This window comes from Megalobrama amblycephala, linkage group LG12, assembly GCF_018812025.1.
Source record: "Megalobrama amblycephala isolate DHTTF-2021 linkage group LG12, ASM1881202v1, whole genome shotgun sequence".
NCBI classification, from domain to species: Eukaryota; Metazoa; Chordata; class Actinopteri; order Cypriniformes; family Xenocyprididae; genus Megalobrama; species Megalobrama amblycephala.
This window is the reverse complement of record NC_063055.1, coordinates 30,478,555-30,501,070: the sequence shown is the minus strand read 5'-3', so window position 1 is coordinate 30,501,070 and position 22,516 is coordinate 30,478,555. Positions and strand designations below refer to the sequence as shown.

The 22,516-nt window shown below is 38.8% G+C and overlaps 1 protein-coding gene across 1 annotated transcript in view; it reads left to right on the top strand.

The window, feature by feature from the left end:
- The first annotated feature begins 5,443 nt into the window (after nucleotides 1-5,443).
- LOC125280523 (transmembrane protein 132C) overlaps nucleotides 5,444-22,516 on the top strand; it is a 63,386-nt gene continuing 46,313 nt past the window's right edge. Inside the window, 2 exon segments of the mRNA XM_048211097.1 lie at nucleotides 5,444-6,075; nucleotides 21,716-22,515. Coding sequence (XP_048067054.1) covers nucleotides 6,003-6,075; nucleotides 21,716-22,515 — 873 coding nt within the window. The 5' untranslated portion in view covers nucleotides 5,444-6,002.

Below are 22,516 nucleotides of genomic sequence, written 5' to 3'. Positions count from 1 at the left end.
AGAACATTTTTAGAGTGGGCCTCAATGAACCAATCTGTTCTTTGATGCCAGGGTGAAAAAGCTTATCTTTCCTTGGCTCAATATATTGACAATGCCCTTTTGTTGAGCAGCTCATCTTTTATTGTGGGAATTGTGGATGAGGGGCTCCACACTCCCTCAGCGCACACCACAGCCACGACACCAGAGAGTCTTCACGCCACCACACCAGAGAGTCTCCACGCCACACCTGCCCAGCCACAGACTGTTCTCATCATGCCTGCCTAGCCACAGACTGTTCACGCCACAACTTGCCATGCCAAGGCCTGTTCACTCCATGCCAGCCAGCCCTGCCATTCCAGTGCCCGGTTGCATAAAGCACCTTAAGTGTAATTTTCCCTTAAGTTCGCCCTTATGTTTCCCTTAAACTTAAGGGTGTTGCAGAAAATAACCGTTAAGTGTTACTTAAGGGTTTCTTTAGGTGAAACGTCATAAACCCTAAGAATTTCCCTTAAGTATATATTTTTCACTTAAGTAATCCCTTAAAAAACCGTAAGTGTTGCATAAAGCCCCTTAACCGTCATTTCCCTAAGTATAACGTAAGGTTCGTAAAACTTCACCTTAAGTGTTACACGGAGTGAGCAGGTTCAATCCAAGTCTTCTAACGAGACACGATCGACCGCTTTATATGATAAACAAATTGTACTTTAGCAGTTTATTCACATAAACGTTAATGAAATCACATATGTAGCACATATCTTATATAGTCAACGGAAGCGCAAACGTGCGTGCATCACACGCAAAAACAAACCTGATTGGTTCTTGCACGCTCGTTTGAGCTCCCGACACAGCCGTAATCATATGGATGTCTTTCAATAAATGGAAATAAATGATGAAAGAATATTAAAAATATATTTATTTGTTATCCAAAGATGAATGAACGTGTTATGGGTTTGGAACGACATGAGGGTGAGTGAATGACGGCAGAATTCTCAATTTTGAGTAAACTATCAATTTGAGTTTCTCGTCTGGTCTTTCTCTTTCATATTTGGTTTTATTTATTGCTTTCTTTATCCATCGTAAGTTGTTTTCTGTGAAAACATGTCGCGATCGGTATTAACAAATAACGTGTCCATGGCAACAGTAGAATTTTTCAACGGCAAATCCTGGGATGCTGTCGTTAAACACTTAACAGTTTCCCTTACCTAAGTGAACAGTTTAAGAGATTATATGCAACACCCTTAAATCATTCCCTTAGTTAAGGGGAAATCACGCCTTAAGTGTCATACTTAAGGGAAAAACTTAAGATGCTTTATGCAACCGGGCACAGAGCGGCCAGCAAAGATGGCTGCCACGCTTGAGCCCTAGCAAAAATGTGCCATGCCTGGCCCTCAGCCAAGATGGCTGCCACGCTAGATTCACAGAGAATCAGCTGACCATTATGCCACGGCCTTTTATGTGTGTGGGCTGCACACACATCAGCTCCAGCCCCTGACCAGCGTCCAGAGGGGACTCCTGCCCCTGACCAGTGTCCAGAGATGGCTCCAACCAATGACCAGGGTCCAGCGACTGCCTCAGACCATGAACCGCCACTCTGGCCCCCCTGGCCCCCTGAAATGCTTGGACTGCCATGGTCCCCTGAACTGCCTGCATTGCCATGGTACCCTGAACTGCCTGCACCACCATGGTCCCCTGAACTGCCTGCCCCTCCATGGGCCCCTGGACTGCTGGTGCTGCTCTGGAGTTGTCCTAGTCTGCCAAGTCTGCCCACACTTCACTGCCTAGGTCTGCCAACGCTCCACAGCCCTGACCCGCCTCTGCCATGCAACGTCCGCCTATGCCCCATGGTCCAGGCCTTAATACTTCTTTGGCTATTAACGCAAAAGTAGTGTAACACATTACATTTCAGAGACGGTAATACTGTAATGTAAAATTACTTTTAAATGACAGTAACTAATAATATGTAGCCTAATGTATTACATTTTGGATCTTGCCCAACTCTGATCAGAAATGAAGAATCTATTGCTATTTATCTATTGATCTATCATTTCTTTTGAAAATCAGTCACCGAACTTGAAAACTAGAGTCTGAAAGCTTTCAAATGCTATAGTTTGTCAAGATTACTTTAGGTTTAGACTAAGATGTTATTGTTATAAATGTATAATGACAAGTGCCCCACAGGAGCGGGGAGGGGCAGTCTTAAAAATAATAGTTAAACACATTTTTACAATTCATAAATCCAGATATTTATTCTTTGTAATATGTGATACGATTTTAAAAGTCATATAATTGTCACTCCTCTGCATTTTATACATGTCCGAAGGCTTGTCAGTATTTGCATATTCACGACAATTGTCCAGTTTTTTCACTGGCATTATCCTATAAGGTTTCAGGAATTTCTATGAAGGGGAAGAGTTCCCACTGCGTAGTAGGATATGCAATGTCTTGTTCCCCTCTCTCAGGGAACCAAGGTTACAACAGTAACCAGAGATTATTTGTGCTTGCATTACATTGATGCACTCTCGACATTTGTCATTAAAATTACCATAGAAAACGTCTCAAGTTAACTATTAAAATAAGAATAAATTTTTGTCTGAAAGCTGCTATAAATTTTTTTTTTGGTTAAAATGAATGGAGAATATGTTGAATGGAGAATGTTTTTCTGTGGTTGCTTGAACATTTCTGTGGGTGCTCAAGCAATAGCTCAATTGGTACCTGTGGTTTTATAATCAAGGCCCAGTTTGACACTAGATTTGCAGATTGTTTGAAACTGAAAGATGGAGAGGTCCCAGCGATAAAAGATCCTGATCATGAGTTGGAACCACAGCTGGTAAGTAAAACTGCATCAAATGTCTGTGTTTTGTTCGCAATTGGTACATAAGTGCATATAATGTAAACAAAACGAACATCCAGTGAATCAAAAGTTATCCAGGGATAATGTGATGTTGTTGGCTTGCAGACGATTACTACCCAAAAGATGCATGTGACTATTTCGCTCTGCCCATGGCATGTCTCCAGGAGCTTGGCTGTTTTTGGAAAGATTCGGTACAGCGTATCTGTTTATAAATATGATAAAACTAAAGACTCTTTGGTAATATGAAGGATGCAATACTACTCTATAGGTACTCAAGATTACCTTGAGATTGGCAGAAACTTTGTGTGTTATGTACTCCTTAATTTTTGACAAAGTGGTCACTGCACACACAAACATTATCCGACTCAGCTCCTCCCAACTGCAGACGCAGGATTACAAGGCACTTTTTCCTGATTTCCTTGTGGTTTCTCGGTTTGATCAACCATTAGAGCAACCATAAACAAAGCAAAACCTAGGCATTTCATAGGGCTTCCCTATGTAGAAAACCACTTCCTGCCCTCCACCTGCATTTCGCACCACCCCCGTGCGTCATGTGCAAACAACCGATTAGGCCTACTGCAATCAATGAAGAAATAGCCGGTGAGCTTTCATACTTTTTTCTTGTATGAAACTGGATTTTTGTTTATTTCAAGAAACTGAATTTTTGTTTATTTCAAATTATATCATTCTAAAGAATGTTATTTAGACATTATTGGTTTATTTTATTTTATTTGGACATTAATGGGCTGAATTGTTGGTAGTAGAGGGTTTAGTCTATGTGGCTATGTGGAGGGTTTAGTCACAGGGTTTAGAAGCACATTTGTGAGGTCAGGCAGTGATGTTGGCGAGAAGGCCTGGCTCACAGTCTCCGCTCTAATTCATCCCAAGGGTGTTCTATCAGGTTAAGGTCAGACCAAACCTGCTCATCCATGTCTTTATGGACCTTGCTTTGTGCACTGGCGCGCAGTCATGTTGGAACAGGAAGGGGCCATCCCCAAACTGTTCCTACAAAGTTGGGAGCATGAAATTGTCCAAAATGTCTTGGTACTCCACCAAAATGTGGTGGAGTTGGGGAAGTGGAGGGATATCGAAACAACTGATGCCAGAGCAGGGTGAGTAGCTGCTTATATGCTCTGGTCGTAATTGAAAGATTAGGGTTCCCTCCTCTTGAAATTATGTTTGAATTTCACTAATTGAAAGATTAGATGGGTTCACTCCTCCCGAAATTACGTTGTGAACTTCACTTTGTACTTGACTGCATCTACTTGTGCTCTTAAAGTGATGTTTGTATTTGTTTAATGGTTTTCACCTGACTGACTGAATGAACGCTGCATCACACTTTCTAAATAAAAAAAGGAAAAAAGGCGAAAGTGTGATCAGTGAGTGAAGTCCAGTTGATTTCTTCTCATAGTGGGCCATCTTTTCTAAGGTTGAGTTCTGCACACTGAGAATCTTGCAAAATATTGAGGAATCACTTGACAATAACGTAAATTTGACATTTGAGAGCTGCAGCAGGAGAAGGATTTTCATGGAATAACATTTAATTTTTCTCTGTTCATCACGATACTGTTGTATTGCTTCTAAAAATCTATATAGTAAGTATATGGCTTCCATCCACATTCACTTTTGATGAGTGAACAAGAGCCGCTTAAAGCTCATTTAGATCTTAACCCTTATTTCTGAAAATCACCACATTATAGCACCTTGTCTAACATTATCAATGAATATCTCATAAACTGTCAATTAAATTAGATATACAGTAGGTAGGTAAAGAGGACAAAATTGAACAAAACACAATTCCAAGATACAATTTCACACAGAAAAGATCTGTCCAGAAATTTGCATGTGGTGCTGGTTCTGTAATTCAATGTCAACTTTATCGGACTATTAGGATTGATTTCAAATTGCCAGCGCAGGGCTGCAAAATGTTTTTGTTAACCTAATTTAGGAGGTCTTCTGTAAAAAAAAAAAAAAAAAAAAAAAAAACTAAACTAAACAAAAAAACCAAACAAATGATGTTTTATAAACGTAGTTCAGGAGGAACAAGTCAAATAAGATACCCAATCATTACAACATCTTAATCATTACGTCATCTCAACCAGCTGTCAACAATCTGTAATCAACATATCTACCCAATCAGCATGAGTTCAGGCATGTATATAATCACAGTCAAACTCACCCAAGGATCCTCGACAGTTTCCAGAATCCCTCCACCACCCCGTCTCCTCACACTCTCTGGATTACTTCATATAATCTAAAAGGAGGGGGGGGGGTACTCTGTGTTCGGGCCGATTACCGAGCTCGGAGCCCTCTCCCCGGACAGCACGCCAAATACGTTTACCAATTAATTTACCTGACTTATTTGTAAGTGTGAACTCGTGAAACAAACAAACAAAAAAAACCTGAACAAAATGTAGTCTCAAACATGACCACTGGATGTCACTGTCATTCTACAACCACAGCACAGGCTGACTTAATGAGAGATTTGGTGATTTAAGAGAAACTTTTGGTGTTTTTACGTGTACAATTTCACACTGTTACACTACACATTTTGTCATGTAATATGATATGAATAACAAAAACATATTTAACCTCATTCTGGTTGTAGACTCACTGTGTTGAGCAGTTAATCGCATGACTGTCACTGCCTGTCTCGTGTTTAATTCACTGTTAGCGGTAAATCCTGTCGCTCGTGCTCTGAACTGCTGAGGATCTAGAGCTCGCAATGGGTGACTGGTGGACAGATTATCGGAGTGTTTCGCGCTGTCAGGACACTAGTTTCTACACGGACGAGACCACAACAGGACGTATGAAGTCAGCGACAGTTTTCAAACAAGAGAAAACTGAAATGTTACCTTTCTTTCATTGGATTATAACGGAAAGCTGTGCATTAATTTAGAGAAGATCAACAAAATGTGTTCTAAACTAATACATCTCGCTAAAGATACCCAGTTAGGTTTTGACACACGTGCCGCCCTTCCAACTGGAATGAATCTTTCAGAAGTGTGAAGCTCTTCATAGTCTGTGGAGCGCGTGCACAGGTGAAGATTCCACAGGTAAAACAGCATCATGATGCCGACGGACCAAACGCGCTCCTCTGTCTCTCCTGTGTAGGGTTCATAAATGTCAGAAACGTTAATGGGACATATCATAGATAACCCCTGTGGCCAAAATGAGCGTCTATTCTCACCTATGGCGGATTCTGCAGATATTATTGGCAACGATAATCACGGCTGTCACTCAAGGTATGTAGATTTCTAGTCAAGTTGGAAGAGCTCAATCATGTTTTTGTCATTGTAAATAGTATTATACTGTATTTAGGAAGTGAAAGGGGTTTGTAATTCTTGAAAATGAATTTAGGAGCATTCAGAATCTTTACATAGAAGAACAAATGGGTGACTCGAGTTTCGTTTTAGACATGCTATTTAAATCTAATCACTCTATTAATGGCCAGATTCCAGAAAAGGAATTGTAGCCTATACTTTAAGAGTTAATTGTGTTCCATTCCACCTTTTTCCCTTTTTTTGTGTGAGACTTATTACTGTATAGTTATATTTCATAAAATTAATGTAGCATGAAAAGTTGATGGTTAAAACAAATCGAATGTAAAATCAAATGTTTGGCCCAAGCACTTTAAAACCTTCTTACAGTATTAGTATACAGATTCTAACAGTACAGTATAAAGTTTGTTTGATTAAAATTGTACAACATTGTAGTAGATTGGTCAAAATTATATTAAATTACCTGAGTAAAAACTATTTCCCATGCATTATTATATGCTGGCACGCACTATCTTATGAATGGGCATGATCCTTCTGACATACATGAATCTATCTGTATCTGTAAGGTAGGCCTACTTATCTGCAGGAACTATTTTTAAAACCTTAAACATTCATGATAAAGTTTACATCCCTATAAAACTGATTTTTCAAACAAGTTTTAAGGGCATTATTGGATACAGAACCATATCCAACCTTTCCTCAAAGGTCTTTGCTCACTTCTCATTCTTTAGATTCCCATTTCTCTCATCTGTCTCAATCCTTTCTGTACTTTTTTTTTGTAGTGAGTGCTTGTTTCTCAAGGCATGGTCTGCATAGGATTAGTGCTCATCCTGTCCCAGAAACAGTGTTTCTACAGCTTCACTCATTCGCAGGGGCTGAGACATCTGTGCTGTGTGTGTTCTCTCTCTTTAATGGTGTTTTAAGACATTTTAGGATCACTTCTATGTTGTTGCACATGAAAAGATATAAATGGAAACAGTATCACGCAAGAAATTGTGCTATTATTGTACTAGTTAAATATATATATGCTTTTATACAACAACTTTAACAAAGTTAATATTGAGTAACTTTTCTGACAAAATTTGTCGAGCTAGTTTATAAGTTTTATTTCTCTACCAACAAAACTTGTTCCAAAAGAAGCAAAATAATCAAGCCCTTTCAGAAAAGCACTTGGCCAATAAAAATTTCAGTGTTACAGTGCATTTGTTCAACTCAGTATCTACAATGGTGAGGTGCAGTGTAACAGCTTTGCATTAAGGGTGTATTATAAAGGTTGGTGCTGACTTGAAAAAAAAAAGTAGCATGCAAGCTTGCTTGTTGACAATGTGATAATGTAGTATAATCACAGAAAGTATCTGCTATATACTAACAGCTGTCATAACATTATATTTATGTCATCAGACAGTACCAAATCTTTCAGCATTAAGGCCCCAATTGGTCAGTGTGAATGGTCTCTGCTCTGCCATCTGTCCTTGCAAATCCTGGAGCGTAAATGACGCTATAACTGCTGCATTGAATTATTTTGTAATTAATTGCATTTGCTTAATCAAAAGATAAACAAAACATTATATATTAAAAATCTTTCAAAGAACTCTAAACTTTGGAAAATGTAAATATGGACCAAGGACAGGTGAGAATTGCCTTAATGTACAAGAGATGGTTCTAAAAATTGTTCTAAATATAAAAGAATAGCAGAGTCTACACCACAACTATAAAGACAACAGCACAGAGAAACTATATGGTTGGAATCACTTTCAGAACATTTTCTTTTTTTCAGCTGATGAGCAGTTTTTATCACTTGTAAGAGAAAGGTAATTTAACAGAAATGTAATGCCAATTTACTAAACTTACAATTTTTTTTCCCTTATACAGTAAGTGAATGTCAAACTTTTAATAAAAAATTATAAGTTACATTGTTTTAATCCTTTTTTAGACTTAAAGTGAGGTGTTAAGGCGTCATAGCAAGACAGAGTGTCATCTCCAGTTTTATTCGAAGAAATTTGAGGTATTTGTAAGAAGAGAGACAACTGTTGATGTGTCTCAAGGGGAAACACATCTGTGCTGTCAGCTACTGTTTGTAGTCTTTTTACTGTACTTTCACTGCATGGTGGTGAAACCCACTGCTTTTTCAGTGTTATCAAATGAAGAGTTTGGTTCCAAAACGCGATACGCCATTAAGAGTCTTCTTGTTTTAAAAAAAATGTTTTCACTCCCTTTCTTTCCATTTCAGGTTGGTCCAAACCCACTGTCTATAATTAGGGCCTTTAACCGTGCGGTGGCGCCAGCACTGATGGTGTGATTTTTAGTAAAATGATATAAGATAAATATTGGCAAAGTTGAGACCTGTCATGTATTGAATCAACTTACTTTGTTGTGTATTTTCAATTTGAAAAATAACTTTTATATTGATGGATTAATTGCATTTTGAAAAAAAGTCACGGATTTATTGCTTCTTTTTATAATAAACTTTTTAAAATCAAAATGTAGATTTGAATTTTTTATGTTTTTATAACCAAAAGATGAAATTTGAAACAGAAAATAGTTTTTCATCTTGCCACTTTCTTGGTAAAGAAAACACCTTTTTACTCAAATTAATCAAAATGGAGTTATTGCGTTTTGGATTTTTACTTAAGAGTCTTCTTGTTTTAAAAAAATGTTTTCCTAGGTTGGTCCAACATGAGCACTTGAAATTGTAATTGCTCAGTCATTCTTCTTCTTCTCTGAAACTTTTTCTCGCATTTTTGAGGGCACGTGAAAACTCAGAAACTTTGCACACGTGGTGAAAATTTATGTCTGATATGGGTTTCAGAATTAGGTGTGGCAAAATGGCTTGATAGCGCCATCTACAAAATTTTAATTAAGCGCCCTTCGCGTTATGTTTCACGTACAGGTATGAAATTTGGTAGACATGTGTAACAGCCCAATACCTACAAACCGTCCCTGGGTGCAAAATCTGTAAACCCAACAGGAAATCAGATATTTTGAATTTTCTCTGCAAAATTTTTCCAGTTTTTGCCATTTCCAGATGTTGTATTTTAACGAACTCCTCCTAAAGATTTAACCAAATCAACATCATCGGTGTTTGACTTCATAGCGCCACGGGTAACAGGAAATGGCATGCTTTACACTGTAATTCACTCCCAGAAACATATTCAAATATGCCATGAAGTACCATACAAGCTAGAAACATGTTAAATCATGTAACACTTGGCTAAGCACTAATGTATGCGATAGACACCATGAAACAGGAAATTGTTGCAACTCAGGCATTCAATGTCCGATCTGCCCCAAAATTCACATGTGTGATAATAGTCCTGGCCTGAACACATCTACATGGCAATATTCAGCTATAGTCAAAGCGTCACCTGCTGGCAGCAGGAAGTGTAGCACATCAAAATGACTTTCTCCTACATTTAGCCGCTCAAACGCATGTCGCCCACTGTTTTCCTAAGGCCAATGGGTGGCGGTGAACACGGGTGTGAGGGCCCTTTCATCGCTGCTTGCAGATTTATTAATATTATAATCTTATATTAAATATAATATATTTAAAGGACAATTTAAGGACATTATTGTTGCAATTTTGGTGTTGCTACGGGTCACCAATTGATTGCAAATATACGCTGCTGAGCACATACAGACAGCAGAATGCTTTCTAAGGGTGGACTGATGCTTCTTAGGGTGGACTGATGGATGATGCATGGATGGATAGAATCTGAGTGATTTTACTATATATTTTCAAGAATATTTGTGGAGGATGAAATCAAAATAGTTTTATTTATATCTGCTCTCAAACCTGCTATCGATGTTTCATTAGTACTACAATAAGGTCCCATTGAACTAACATTGATTAACAATGAGCAGTTTGTTAAAGTACATAATATCTTTGTTAACCTTAGTTAATAAAAATACAGCTGTAAATTGTTAGATTAAATTATCCCTGGTCCATTAAATAATAATAAAGTGCCCCTATTTTGCTAAAAGGGATAGTTATAATTTAAAGGGATAGTTAATCTAAAAATGAAAATTCTGTCACCATTTACAGTGTGGATCGAAAGTTTGGGAACCCCTTTCAGAATCTGTGAAAATGTGAAAAATTTTTTACAAAACAAGAGAGACCATACAAAATGCATGTTATTTTTTGTTTAGTACTGTCCTGAGTAAGATATTTTACATACAAGATGTTTACATATAGTCCACAAGACAAAACAATAGCTGAATTTATTAAAATAACCCCCTTCAAAAGTTTGGGAACCCTTGGATCTTAATACTGTGTGTGGTTACCTGATGATCCATGACTGTTTTTATGTTTTGTGATGGTTGTTCATGAGTCTCTTGTTTGTCCTGAGCAGTTAAACTGAGCTCTGTTCTTCAGAAAAATCCTCCAGGTCCTGCAAATTCTTCAGTTTTCCAGCATCTTTTGCATATTTGAACCCTTTCCAGCAGTTACTGTATGATTTTGTGATTCATCTTTTCATGCTGAGGACAATTGAGGGGCTCAAACTCAACTATTAAAAAAGGTTTAAATGTTCACTGATGCTCCAGAAGGAAACACGATGCAATAAGATCTGGGGGGATCTGTACTCACCCTCAAGTTGTTCCAAACCTGTATACATTTCTTTGTTCTGCTGCACACAAAGGAAGATATTTGGAAGAATGCTTGTAACCAAGCAGATCACACACCCCACTGACTACCATAGTAGGACAAAAATACTATGGTAGTCAATGGGGAGCGAGATCTGCTTGGTTACAACTTTAAAGAGCATTTAAAGTTATTGTCTCTCAAAAGTAAGAGTCAATAAAACAAGTCGTTTGTAAAACAAATCCCAGGTGTGATGTCACAACAAAACATTAGCATATTGCCCGCCGACTCATTTTTTCAACAATACCACAGCAGAAGAATCTTTTGTTGTGTTCCCGTCATTTTACTGACAACTGCTTCTCAAACCTCGGGGAGTTTAACGCAGGATTCACAAAATGCTTGGTCTTAAAATATGGATCTGTGCCCAGTTTATTTGTACCAGCTTGCTCCTCTGAATCTCAATCTCTAAGTATGATTAATAATTGATGTTTATATTTTCTAGCGTTCATTCAAAATTCGTAGTTTTGTATGTTATGTTGTAATGTACACCCAATGGTCTGTATGTCTCCTGCTAACCGGCTAATTTTGGGTCCAATATTGTCTAAAAATGTGCTGATTAATGCAGCTTGTTTGACTTTTTAATGTCAAACAATGATATAGCCATTTTATACTTTGTTAATTTTTATGACGAAAATGTCTGTGTACACATCTGGCTTAAATGTTTATCTTATGTTAGAGGTTTTCAGCTTCACTTGGCATTCTGATACAGTTCCCACAGGTGCACCTACATAAAGTATAACAGTGACGCTGCTATCACGTCTTATAAATAACGCAAACTAAGGTAACACTTACCATAGAGAAACGTCCTGCTCCAGTCGTGATTGCGAATCAGTTTCTGGTTGATTGACAACTTCAGACATTTCATCATCGGACTCATGCTCGAATTGAAATGGTAAAGTCGACCCTATCTTTTCTGTCCATAGATTGTATACAATAGACCCCTTAATCGCCTGAGTCACTGTGACGTCACCGCTCTAGCTGGAGGCAAAACATAAATAAGAACTAATAGCGGGCGCACTAAAAGTTTGAGGTTTTGACTTTAAAATGTTGTCTTGTTGTGTTTTTGGCTGCCAGAATAGAAGGAACAGGACTTTTGGTTCAAAACTAAAGTTTTACCAGATCCTGGCAGACATTCCTTCACAGAAATCAAAAAGATAATTGTGGTTGAAAGCAATACGGCGTACAGACTGGACTGAGACAATCATAAATAATGCTCGTGTTTGCAGTGCACACTTCATATCAGGTAAAATAATCGATGCATATGTAATGGTGTGTTGGTTTTATCTAGTACAAATCAGCAAGTTTCTGTTTTATTGGTGAAAAGTCGCCAACTTTCAGCGCACTAGCTAGCTTAAATGTTAAACAAACATACAGCAATAGATGTGTGTGCCATCCTTTGAATGGTCTCTTAAAATAATCCACATTGCTAGCCATAATCATAGTTAGCCCAGCGTTAGGTTACATTAGACAATAAGCCTTGACAAAATTCCCCGGACCACCCAAAAGTAATTCATATGTTGTCTAGGAAATATCCAAAACTTAAGTTAATTTACAAAAATAGCTGTCACGGTCCCGCAGAGTCAGTGACTGTACATATTCGGACAGTTCTGAACCTTCTTCTGCATCTATGTTTAATAAATCCCTCCTAAAACGTGCTAGCTTACGCTTGTCAACATTGAGTCCAGTGTCTCTTTTTGCCTCCAGCTAAGCCCCGCCCACCAGGAAACGTTGCAATGTTTACAAACTTTTAAGGGGTCTATGTCTTGCGAATTGATAGCTGTCATTCAGTTACGGCAATGGGCGCACAGTGCGCACAGTAGACGAATCACAAAAGACTGGGCCATCTGACCAACCAGAGCAGTGTAGGCTCACGGAAAGGAGGGTCTTAGAGAGACTGATTCTTTGAACTGTTTCTAAGGGTGCTTTCACACCTGCCTCATTTAGTTCGGTTGAATCGTACCAGAGTTCATTTCCACCTTTGGTGTGGATCTTTTGGGCAGGTGTGAAAGCAGCAATCGCACTCGGGTGCGCACCAAAAGTGGACCAAACAAGCGTCCCGAGACCTGCTTGAAGAGGTGGTCTCGGTACGCTTTCAAACGAACTCTGGAGCGGTTCGCTTGTGGAAGCAATCCGACCCAGTTAACAGACCAACGAACCAAATGATATCATAATTCATAACATGAAATGTGATATAATTCTGTGAGTAAGCACATTATTTACCATAGCCGAAAACCAACGAACGCCTCTGTTGTGTAATTGCACTTCACCATGCGAGAATGCTGTCCCGACGAAGCCTCTTCCCAGCTCTGCTTCATTATAAAATTCATATGGTCTCTCTCGACACACTGACAACAGTTCGACTACTAGACAGCGCTGGGAAACCAGAGATGGAGAGAGAGAAAGATTGCGCGTTTGAATTTGCCGCAGCATTAATATGAATGTAGTATAATTTAACAGCGGGAAAGACGGCTACATTTATAAAGTGTTTGCGTGTGTCTCGACAGTTACAAATAAAGCCACAAAAAGCTCATGGAGCGAACTTGTCAATCATTATTTTGATGGATGACGCAGAGAAAACTCTGACCAATAAGAGGACAGTTGTACTCGCATGTGACTTGCCTAAACGCATTTTGGTACGCTTTGAAATGTTGCCACGTGAAAGCGAACCTAACCAAGGACAAAATGCAACATTGTAACAAATTTAGTCCCTGTTTCGGAACAAAACAAGCGATCCATAGGTGTGAAAACACCCTAACAAATTGTTTATGAACTAAGGTGAAATTAAATATATATTATGAGAAAACGAAAGTGTTTTTTGACCTTGCATGCATGTAAACCTGTTATAGGAGACTCCCAAAACAATATTAAGAACCTATGGGCACTTTAAAAACAGGTTTTTTAAATGTACTGAGCATTTATCTCAGTGTTTAAACATGCACAACAAATGTACTAAGCATTTATCTCAGTGTTTAGATAGCACGCAACCTTACTGTTTTCCCCATAGTGTGGCTACCACGCTTATTAGCCCATCATACTTACAGATTTAGAGCTAAATCCAGACAGATGTTATCTATGTCATTTGCTGAAATGGAGGGTATATAGAATGGATGTTGACCTAATGAACTGCTAATGCTGATGCATCCAGTCCTGCTGATGAGTAGCAGAGAGAACTTTATATTAACTCAAAGCCAAATGCTCAGAACTAAAGAACCTCACACAAATTTAAAACATCTGAAACAAACAACTCTCCACTCATAAATTCTCTAACAAATTCTCTAATAAATATACACATTATCTGCTCAGATATTTTGACATGAACTAAGCATTTAACTTAAAACACTACAGAAACCATCTCAGGTTATGTATGCAACCATGGTTCCCTGAGAGGGACTGAGACGCTGCGTCAAAGAAGCTGTGGGAACGCCTCCGCATGATTGCGCAATGAAGCGCATTTGAAATCAGTCCAAGGGCATGAAGAAACGTCATAGGCAGGTGATGTCATGTACAGGAAACTTTAAGCACACCTGAACCAATTTGCGCTAGCTTCTGATAGGATGAAGCAAGTCAGTCACTGGCATTCCCTCTCAGAGAACCATGGTTACATACGTAATCTGAGACGTTCCCTTTCAAGGGAGCTCACACTGCGTCGAAGACTTCAATACCCTCACCGCCGTAGTAACACAAGTGCCTGTCTGTGTGAAATGTCAGCGCACACTAAGACGAGAGCACCCCTGACCTCGGGGTTGAGGCCAGATTCAGGTTGTGAAGCCTCACAAATGTGTGCGGCAAGGGCCATAATGTTGCATCACACACTTCTTGCAGGGAAACTCCTGAGAACAAAAAAGCTTTAGCGGCCATACTCAGAGTTGAGTGGTCCCCGAACATAAGAGGTGAAGGTTGGCCCAGCCGACTCATAAGCAACTGATATAGCTTCAATTATCCACTTGCTCATCGTCTGCTTAGATGCAGGGTACCCTTTCTGAGGTGACCAGAAACAAACACGGAGTTGATCTGGTTTACGCCACAGGACAGCTCTGTGGATGTAAGCATCTAACGCCCTAACTGGGCAGAGTAGATTTAGCTTTTCCTGGTCTGGGGTTTTAAAAGGACACGGACAAAAGGCCTGCAGCATCTTAGGGCTTGCCACATTAGTGTGAACCTTAGGAACATAACCTTGCTCAGGAAACAAAAAGGCTTTCACCATGCCAGGTGCAAACTCAAGGCAGGAGGGATATACTAACAGTGTTTATAAGTCTCCAATTCTTTTGAGAGATGAATTAGCAATGAGTAGAGCTGTGACGGTGGCAAATTTTTACTACCGCAGTGGCAAATCACCAACAACCGCCGGTGTTGCGGTGGTGGGGTCCAAAGTGGGGGCGGGGTTTGGTTGTATTTTTATATTTTATATATATATATATATATATATATATATATATATATATATATATATATATATATATCAGAGGTTGCGTTAGACTTGTGTTTCGCCATCATTTTGATGGACAGGATCGTAAAAAAATATTAAAAAGTCATTTAATAGCTTCTGATTTCGTCCACATTTTCATTTTTATTCACAAACTTACATGATAAGCAAATGGGCCTAGTTATACATTTATTTATATTATGAAAATAAAGTTGATCAAAGACTGCGTCAAGTTCTTTCCTCTTTACTACTGTACATAACGAAATAAAAATGAATGAAAATCAAAAAATAAGTTGAAGGATACTATCTTACCGAAATCTGCATCACGTCAGTTCAATCAGTGTTGTAAACAATATCACGTAACATTATACCTAAGAAAAGCCATTCGTTGACCATGAACTTATAGTCAGCAAGAAAAATAACAAAACAATTATGTGAGTAAGCATAATTAACTTTATTCTTATAAAATTAAAGACTTAATCTGGGTGCTCTTCTGTGTGTAATCAAGCGCATCGTTTTCATTTTGTTCTGGAGACTGATCTCGCGCTCTGCTGCCACACTAGAGCACACTCACCACCTACCGGACAGGGGTGGGAATTACAGTTACAAGCTGCAATATATGTCAAAATGACGGACGGCCTGCAGATTTTTTTCCGTCACTGCTAAAAAAATCCATCAATAACGGAAAATTTCCAGTTAACGCGACCTCTTATATATATAAAAAATGTCACACTACCACCGGTGACACTCCACGACCGCGGTGGCATGGTTGTCATGCCTACCGTCACAGTCCTTGCAATAAGGAACACAGTCTTGAGAATAAGGATTTTTTCGGGAACCTCCTCAATAGGCTCAAAAGGAGCCAAGGACAAGGACCTTTCAAAACTATACTTCAAATCCCAAGTCGGCACCCCAGAGTTTGCCACAGACCTCAGCCTCAGAGTGCCACGAAGGAAGTGAGTTACCCATGGGTGTCTCCCAACAGACATACCATCTAAAGGAGTGTGGTAAGCAGCAATGGCCACCACATACACCTTTAAGGTGGCTAGGGATAACCTAGCAGAGAACTGATCCTGCAAAATCTTGTACTGAACCAACTGGGCAGTTAGCTGGGTCTAGTATGTGACCCCTGTACCATGAGGTGAACACTTTCCACTTCAGGGCATACATCCTCCTTTTGGAGAGAGCTCTAGAATAGAGTATGGTCTCTACAAAGAGACATTAATCTATGGGCTAGACCCCTCAGAGGCCAAGCCCACAGTCTCCATAATTCCTGAGAGAGAAGGTCTCTCCTGACCGGAATCTCCCAAGGAGAGCCATCAAGGAGAGACACTAGGTCTGAGAACCACACTCAGCCCGGCCAGAACGGGGCTACAAACAACAAACGGACCCCATCCCGGCGCACTCTCTCTAGAACTCCCACTGATTCAAGCGCCTTGGGATGTAGACTGCTTTTAGTGACAGCAGTTTCCCTTGGGCCCACAAGAGGATCTGGTGTGCCTATCTGCATAATGGGCGTGAGCGCAGACCCCCTTGATACCACCGCTGTGTTGTTTGTGTGGACCACACATCATGTCTGGGAGGAAGTGTTTCAGTGCCAGGAACACGCATCCAAAAGTTTTGCATCCATTGTAAGAATTACACGAAGACAAGGAGCTCCCAACACTGGCCCTTGGGAAAGAAACCAAGGTTTATTCCATATGATACAAGCATGAAGGAATCACCGCATGACCTTGATCATGCAAAATGGGTTTCCCCTCGAGGAGAACCCCTTGGTTTTGAGCCAACACTGCAAGGGTCTCATGTAGAGCAGGCCAAAAGGTATAGTATTTATAATATTTTTGACCTATTAAACGAAAGGAAAAACAACGGTTTATAAATTAAAGTAATTTTTCAAGATATTTTAATGTTTGCTGGTTAAAAATACTGACGCTATTCCTGAGAGGAAAAAAGTCGCATAGGCCTATATGTCGCATTTTATTATATTACATTATTACATATCTTTGTTTATAATGTTTGTAAACCTAAATTATGAACAAAACTGCCCTATATTATTTATGTACTCCACAACAAAATCTCTAAAATTAACAGTTGGACTATTCAGGCTATATAAACGTCAAGCAAAAACGAATTTAAAAAAATGATATTTACTTTTTTAATGCCATTCCAGCTTCTATTGCTATATTCAAGGTGAGAAACAGGTTTATTTATTGTAAATAAAACTAAATAAGATGTAAAACGAATTCATTTAAAGTGAATTTATAGCCTACCTTTCTCATTCGGCACGAATCCAACTGTTTTCAATTTTGAGACGAATGCTAAACTCTTATTTATTTACATGAGCTTTGTAGCCTACTTCACTCATTATTGACGTAAAACATCATCCTTCACATATAACAGCACAGTGAGGCGATGGTCACGGGTGGTCAACGGCAGATTGTATTACAGAATTGAATTGAGCAGTGTAACGTTTGGTTGATTGTATTTTATTTTTTTTTAATATTCAACAGGGTGCGATATCAAGTAAGCAATGCAAGAATTTGTGTGCATGCGCGTGAGGCGCCGGCGCGACCACTGGATTTGTTTTCCTTCTATAAGACAGTAAACTGTCTCCATAATTTATGGTCATACAGGTAAAAGAAAGATATAATTTATACATAAAGACACTCAAATAACGAAAACAAGCAGAATGTCTGTTTCCTTTTCTAGATCTTTTAAGTGCGCCACTTTAGTTTTGTTCATCTGTAGACCCAAGTGAAATATTTCGTGTAGCCTATAAGCTTAAATATTCCCTTTTATTTTATGGGTTATGTAGGTAGGCCTAGTTTTCTCTGTTCACAGAAGCGCTGCAGATGTGTGATGTGACGTTGAAAATTGTACTCGCTGGTTTCAGAACGCACAACAAGCTGCATATTACTTGACATTCATTTTCACTTGAATGTAGGCCTAATACTTGATGGTTGGTGACACATATCATCGGAAAAAACTAATGCCAGGGCATTGCCATTGTGACTTACCTAACCTATGATGACCTGACAGCTGAGCCTGAGCACGTCAGCGCGGGCATCTCAGTGTAGAGCGTGAGCGCGGGCATTTCACACACTTTAAATGCGTCAGCTTCACATTTGCATAGGCTGTACTATTTGAATTCGTGATTGGTTGACTGCCAAATCAAAATATTAAACGGAACGATAAAATAACGTTATTAATCGGTTAATGGCCATTTCAAATTAGCGTTTCTGTTCAGAACGATTAAATTTGATTTCGTTTCCGTTTCTGGTTAAGTTCCGGTCAAAATTTCGTTCGTTTCTGTTTTTCGTTTTACGTTCCTTGAAACGGTTCAGAGCCCTGAACCTGTGTGTATGTGTGTGTTCTGCAGGAAAAAAAGTGTTCCCATACTTTTACCGGCACTATGAATGTTTTGAATGTTGAATGCTATGAATGTTTTTGTTTGTTTGGAACTATGTTTGTAAGATCATACACCATTTGTGTAGAAATTACCCCCTCAGAAAAATAATAATTTTAATGACGTCAGTCAGGCAGAATTTTATCCAATTCTGATTAATCTTTTCTCTTTGCATGTTCTGTCACTGCTTCAGCTGTAAATGACTGCATGACCCCACAATCTGCTTTTTGAAAAATATTTCCAGGAATTTTGGACTGTCTCTTTTGAGCTTATCCATGTTATTGGAGTTGTTGTTTTTTTTCTTTTTTCTTTTTACTGGCATATAATACACAATGAGTTTATCAATCCGCAGGAGTTTTTCATGGATATACTAGAATATTGAATTGATATTGTGCCTATAAGATGAAAGTGGCTGAAGCTTTGGTGGATTAAAATAGGTTGCATTGGATGCAATATTGCAGATTTACATTTGGTATTTGGTTTCAAAGTAAGTAGTAAATATAATATTCATATTTCCATATCTGGTAGCAGACCAGGGCATTGATAGAGCTCTCTTTATGTTATATTTGACAAAAATGCCTTTCATTCTCAAGTTGAGTCTAGTTGGTTAATGAATCAGAAATCATAAAGAAATCATATTGACTTTCAAAATCATCATCATACAACTGGTCTTCATACAGTGCATACAGTTATTTTATTTTATTTAACCATATCTCTATTGCAAAAATATGAAAGTTCAAGAAAATCTCCACAATGCTTTTTATTTTAGCTGTTCTATGTTTGAAGCCCAATCTTGCAATGGAAATGTCACTCTACTAATAGTTTTCTTGTGAACATATGATAAGATGTTTTTAATGAAATCACTTTATGAATTACTGAGGCAAGCTAGCATTAATTGGCTGCAAAAAAAAAAAAAAAAGTAGGTCTTTACATTAATAAAGGCCTTCTAAAGTGAGGCAATGCATTTTTGTAAGAAAAATATCCATATTTAAAACTTTTAAAAAGTGTAATCTCTAGCTTCTGCTAACTGTCCTAGACACGAGAGAGTTGCGTCCCAGCTTATAATGTAGGATGCAGGCGCAGTGTGAGCTCCGATGAGAATATGCTAGTCTCACGAGAACCAAGTTGTGTACAGCAAAGGAAATCAATGTGAAAAAGCGTATTGTTTGAGCTATACTCTACGTTTTATTAGTGTTAAAATGCTGATTTCTTGTGAATACCTGGGTTGCTTCAACAAAGATATAGTCTTGAGGTTTTCTGTCTTTAGAATTTGGGCCACCATCCACTCCCATTATAAAGCATGGATTAGTCTTGACATTATTTAATATAACTCAGAATTGTATTCATCTGAAAGGATGGTTGAAGGTGAGTAAATCATGGGGTAAATTTTAATTTTTGGGTGAACTATCCCTTTAACTATGTTAGTGATACACATCACCAAATTTATTAGGCTTGTCATTGCAACAAATTGTTATAAATTGAACAAAACATCACATTTCATAATTATAAATTACTATAAGTAATTATACTACTGTACGTATGTCCAACCTTACAGAGATACATACAGTATACTCACGTTAATATATGTACTATATAACAAATCTAAACAGCTTGAATGTTATACAGTCAAAAAATATAATAGATCCTACTTTACCTGTTAGTGTACTCATGTAAAGCAGTTACTGTATATACTATACAGAAAATCTCAGCTGCTGTCACAAAATCGTAAACTATATTAGCACAGCTTTATTTATAAAGATGGATATATATCCCATCCAACTTTATTCGCATGCACACAGTACACTTGTGTAAAGAGATATAGTCACTATTATATATAAGGTATATTCACTATTTATAGGAGAGAGAGCATATCCAACCACATTGCAAACATTAATGTCACGATTTTCTGTAAAGCTGCTTTGTGCAATGTGTATTATGAAAAGCGATATACAAATAAAATGGACTTGACTTGACTGAAAATTGCTTAGCTTCCGAGATCAGTTTCTATGGTTATATGGTTGTAAGCAACATCCAAAACAATTAGACCAAAAAAATCAAATAAAGCTACTGAGAGACATTTTGGTGGTGCACACACAGGACTATGTAGACACACTATATGGAATGAAGACAACATTACACATCTCTCTTAAAGGTGCCCTAAAACCAGTTTTTACAAGATGTAATATAAGTCTAAGGTGTTCCCTGAATGTGTCTGTGAAGTTTCAGCTCAAAATACCCCATAGATTTTTTTTAAATTAATTTTTTTAACTGCCTATTTTGAAGCATCATTAACTATGCACAGATTAAGCGAGTGTGGCCCCTTTAAATCCTCTCACTCCCTGCCCCTCGAGCTCTCGACTATTATACAGTGCCTTTACAAAGTTCGCACAGCTAATATAACCCTCAAATGGATCTTTACCAAATGTTCGTCATGCATACTGCATGCATGCATTGGATCATGTGAGTATTGTATTTATTTGGATGTTTACATTTGAATTCTGAATGAGTTTGAGGCTGTGCTCCGTGGCTAACGGCTAATGCTACACTGTTGGAGAGATTTATAAAGAATGAAGTTGTGTTTGTGCATTATACAGACTGCAAGTGTTTAAAAAATGAAAATAACAACAGTCTTGTCTCCGTGAATACAGTAAGAAACGATGGTAACTTTAACCACATTTAACAGTACATTAGCAACATGCTAACGAAACATTTTAGAAAGACAATTTACAAATATCACTAAAAATATCATGATATCATGGATCATGTCAGTTATTATTGCTCCATCTGCCATTTTTCGCTATTGTCCTTGCTTGCTTACCTAGTCTGATGATTCAGCTGTGCACATCCAGACGTCCTGCCTTGAACATGGGCTGGCATATGCAAATATTGGGGTCATACATATTAATGATCCCGACTGTTACATAACAGTCGGTGTTATGTTGAGATTCGCCTGTTCTTCGGAGGTTTTTTAAACAAATGAGATTTATATAAGAAGGAGGAAGCAATGGTGTTTGAGACTCACTGTATGTCATTTCCATGTACTGAACTCTTGTTATTCAACTATACCAAGGTAAATTCAATTTTTCATTCGAATGGCAGCTTTAAACTAAATTCTTTCCTTTTTCCTTTTTTGCAGAGCTGGACAGTCAGGAGATCTCCGATGCCACCAAATCCTCCACCCCATATCCATTGTTCCTTCCCGTAACTTATCAGGTATGGGATGCTGAATACTTCCTACTAAAAGAAGCAGGACAGGACATCATGCATAATTCCAGCATGCAGAGCCACACACAGCCATTTGTCATGCTCCAAGCAGGACGTCTCCCAGTTATCAATGCCAGCTACGGCCCACTCTCAACCAAACAGGAGATCCCTCTGGACTTAGTGCAGTCGGTGCAGTTATTCCGGCCCTCACCACCAGTTTTCACCCTCAATTGGAGAGTCCAGTCCTTTATCCTGACCCGGTGGGTCTATTCATCTTCTCCCAAAGTGCGAGTCCTGTTCTACGTGGCTGGGAGAGACTGGGACAGAGGAGAAAAGGAAAAAGAAATAAAAGATGAGCTGCCATGCGTAACTGTGTATGCCTTCTGGCAGACTCAGGAGGTCCGTGGCTCCTGTGTCATTCAAAATGAACATGGGACCTGCATGGCAGAAGTTGACCCTCCTGCGAGCTGGTTCAGCCCAGTTGAGGACAGTTCCAGTCGTGAAAGACAAAGGCCAACCCAGGGGAACCCTGTGGAACTGTATTACCAGGCCCGACCCAGTGCTTATGGCCCATGCACAGCCAGTGGGGAGGAGGGCAAGAGATGGGATTTGGGTGGTGGAAATGCTGGGCAGCCTCAGGCTGAGTACATGCCCGTGACCCCCATGCAGAGAATCGGAAGTGTTCGGCTCCAGCAGGTCAAACAAGGTTCCATGCCAGTGTCTGTGCTCAGAA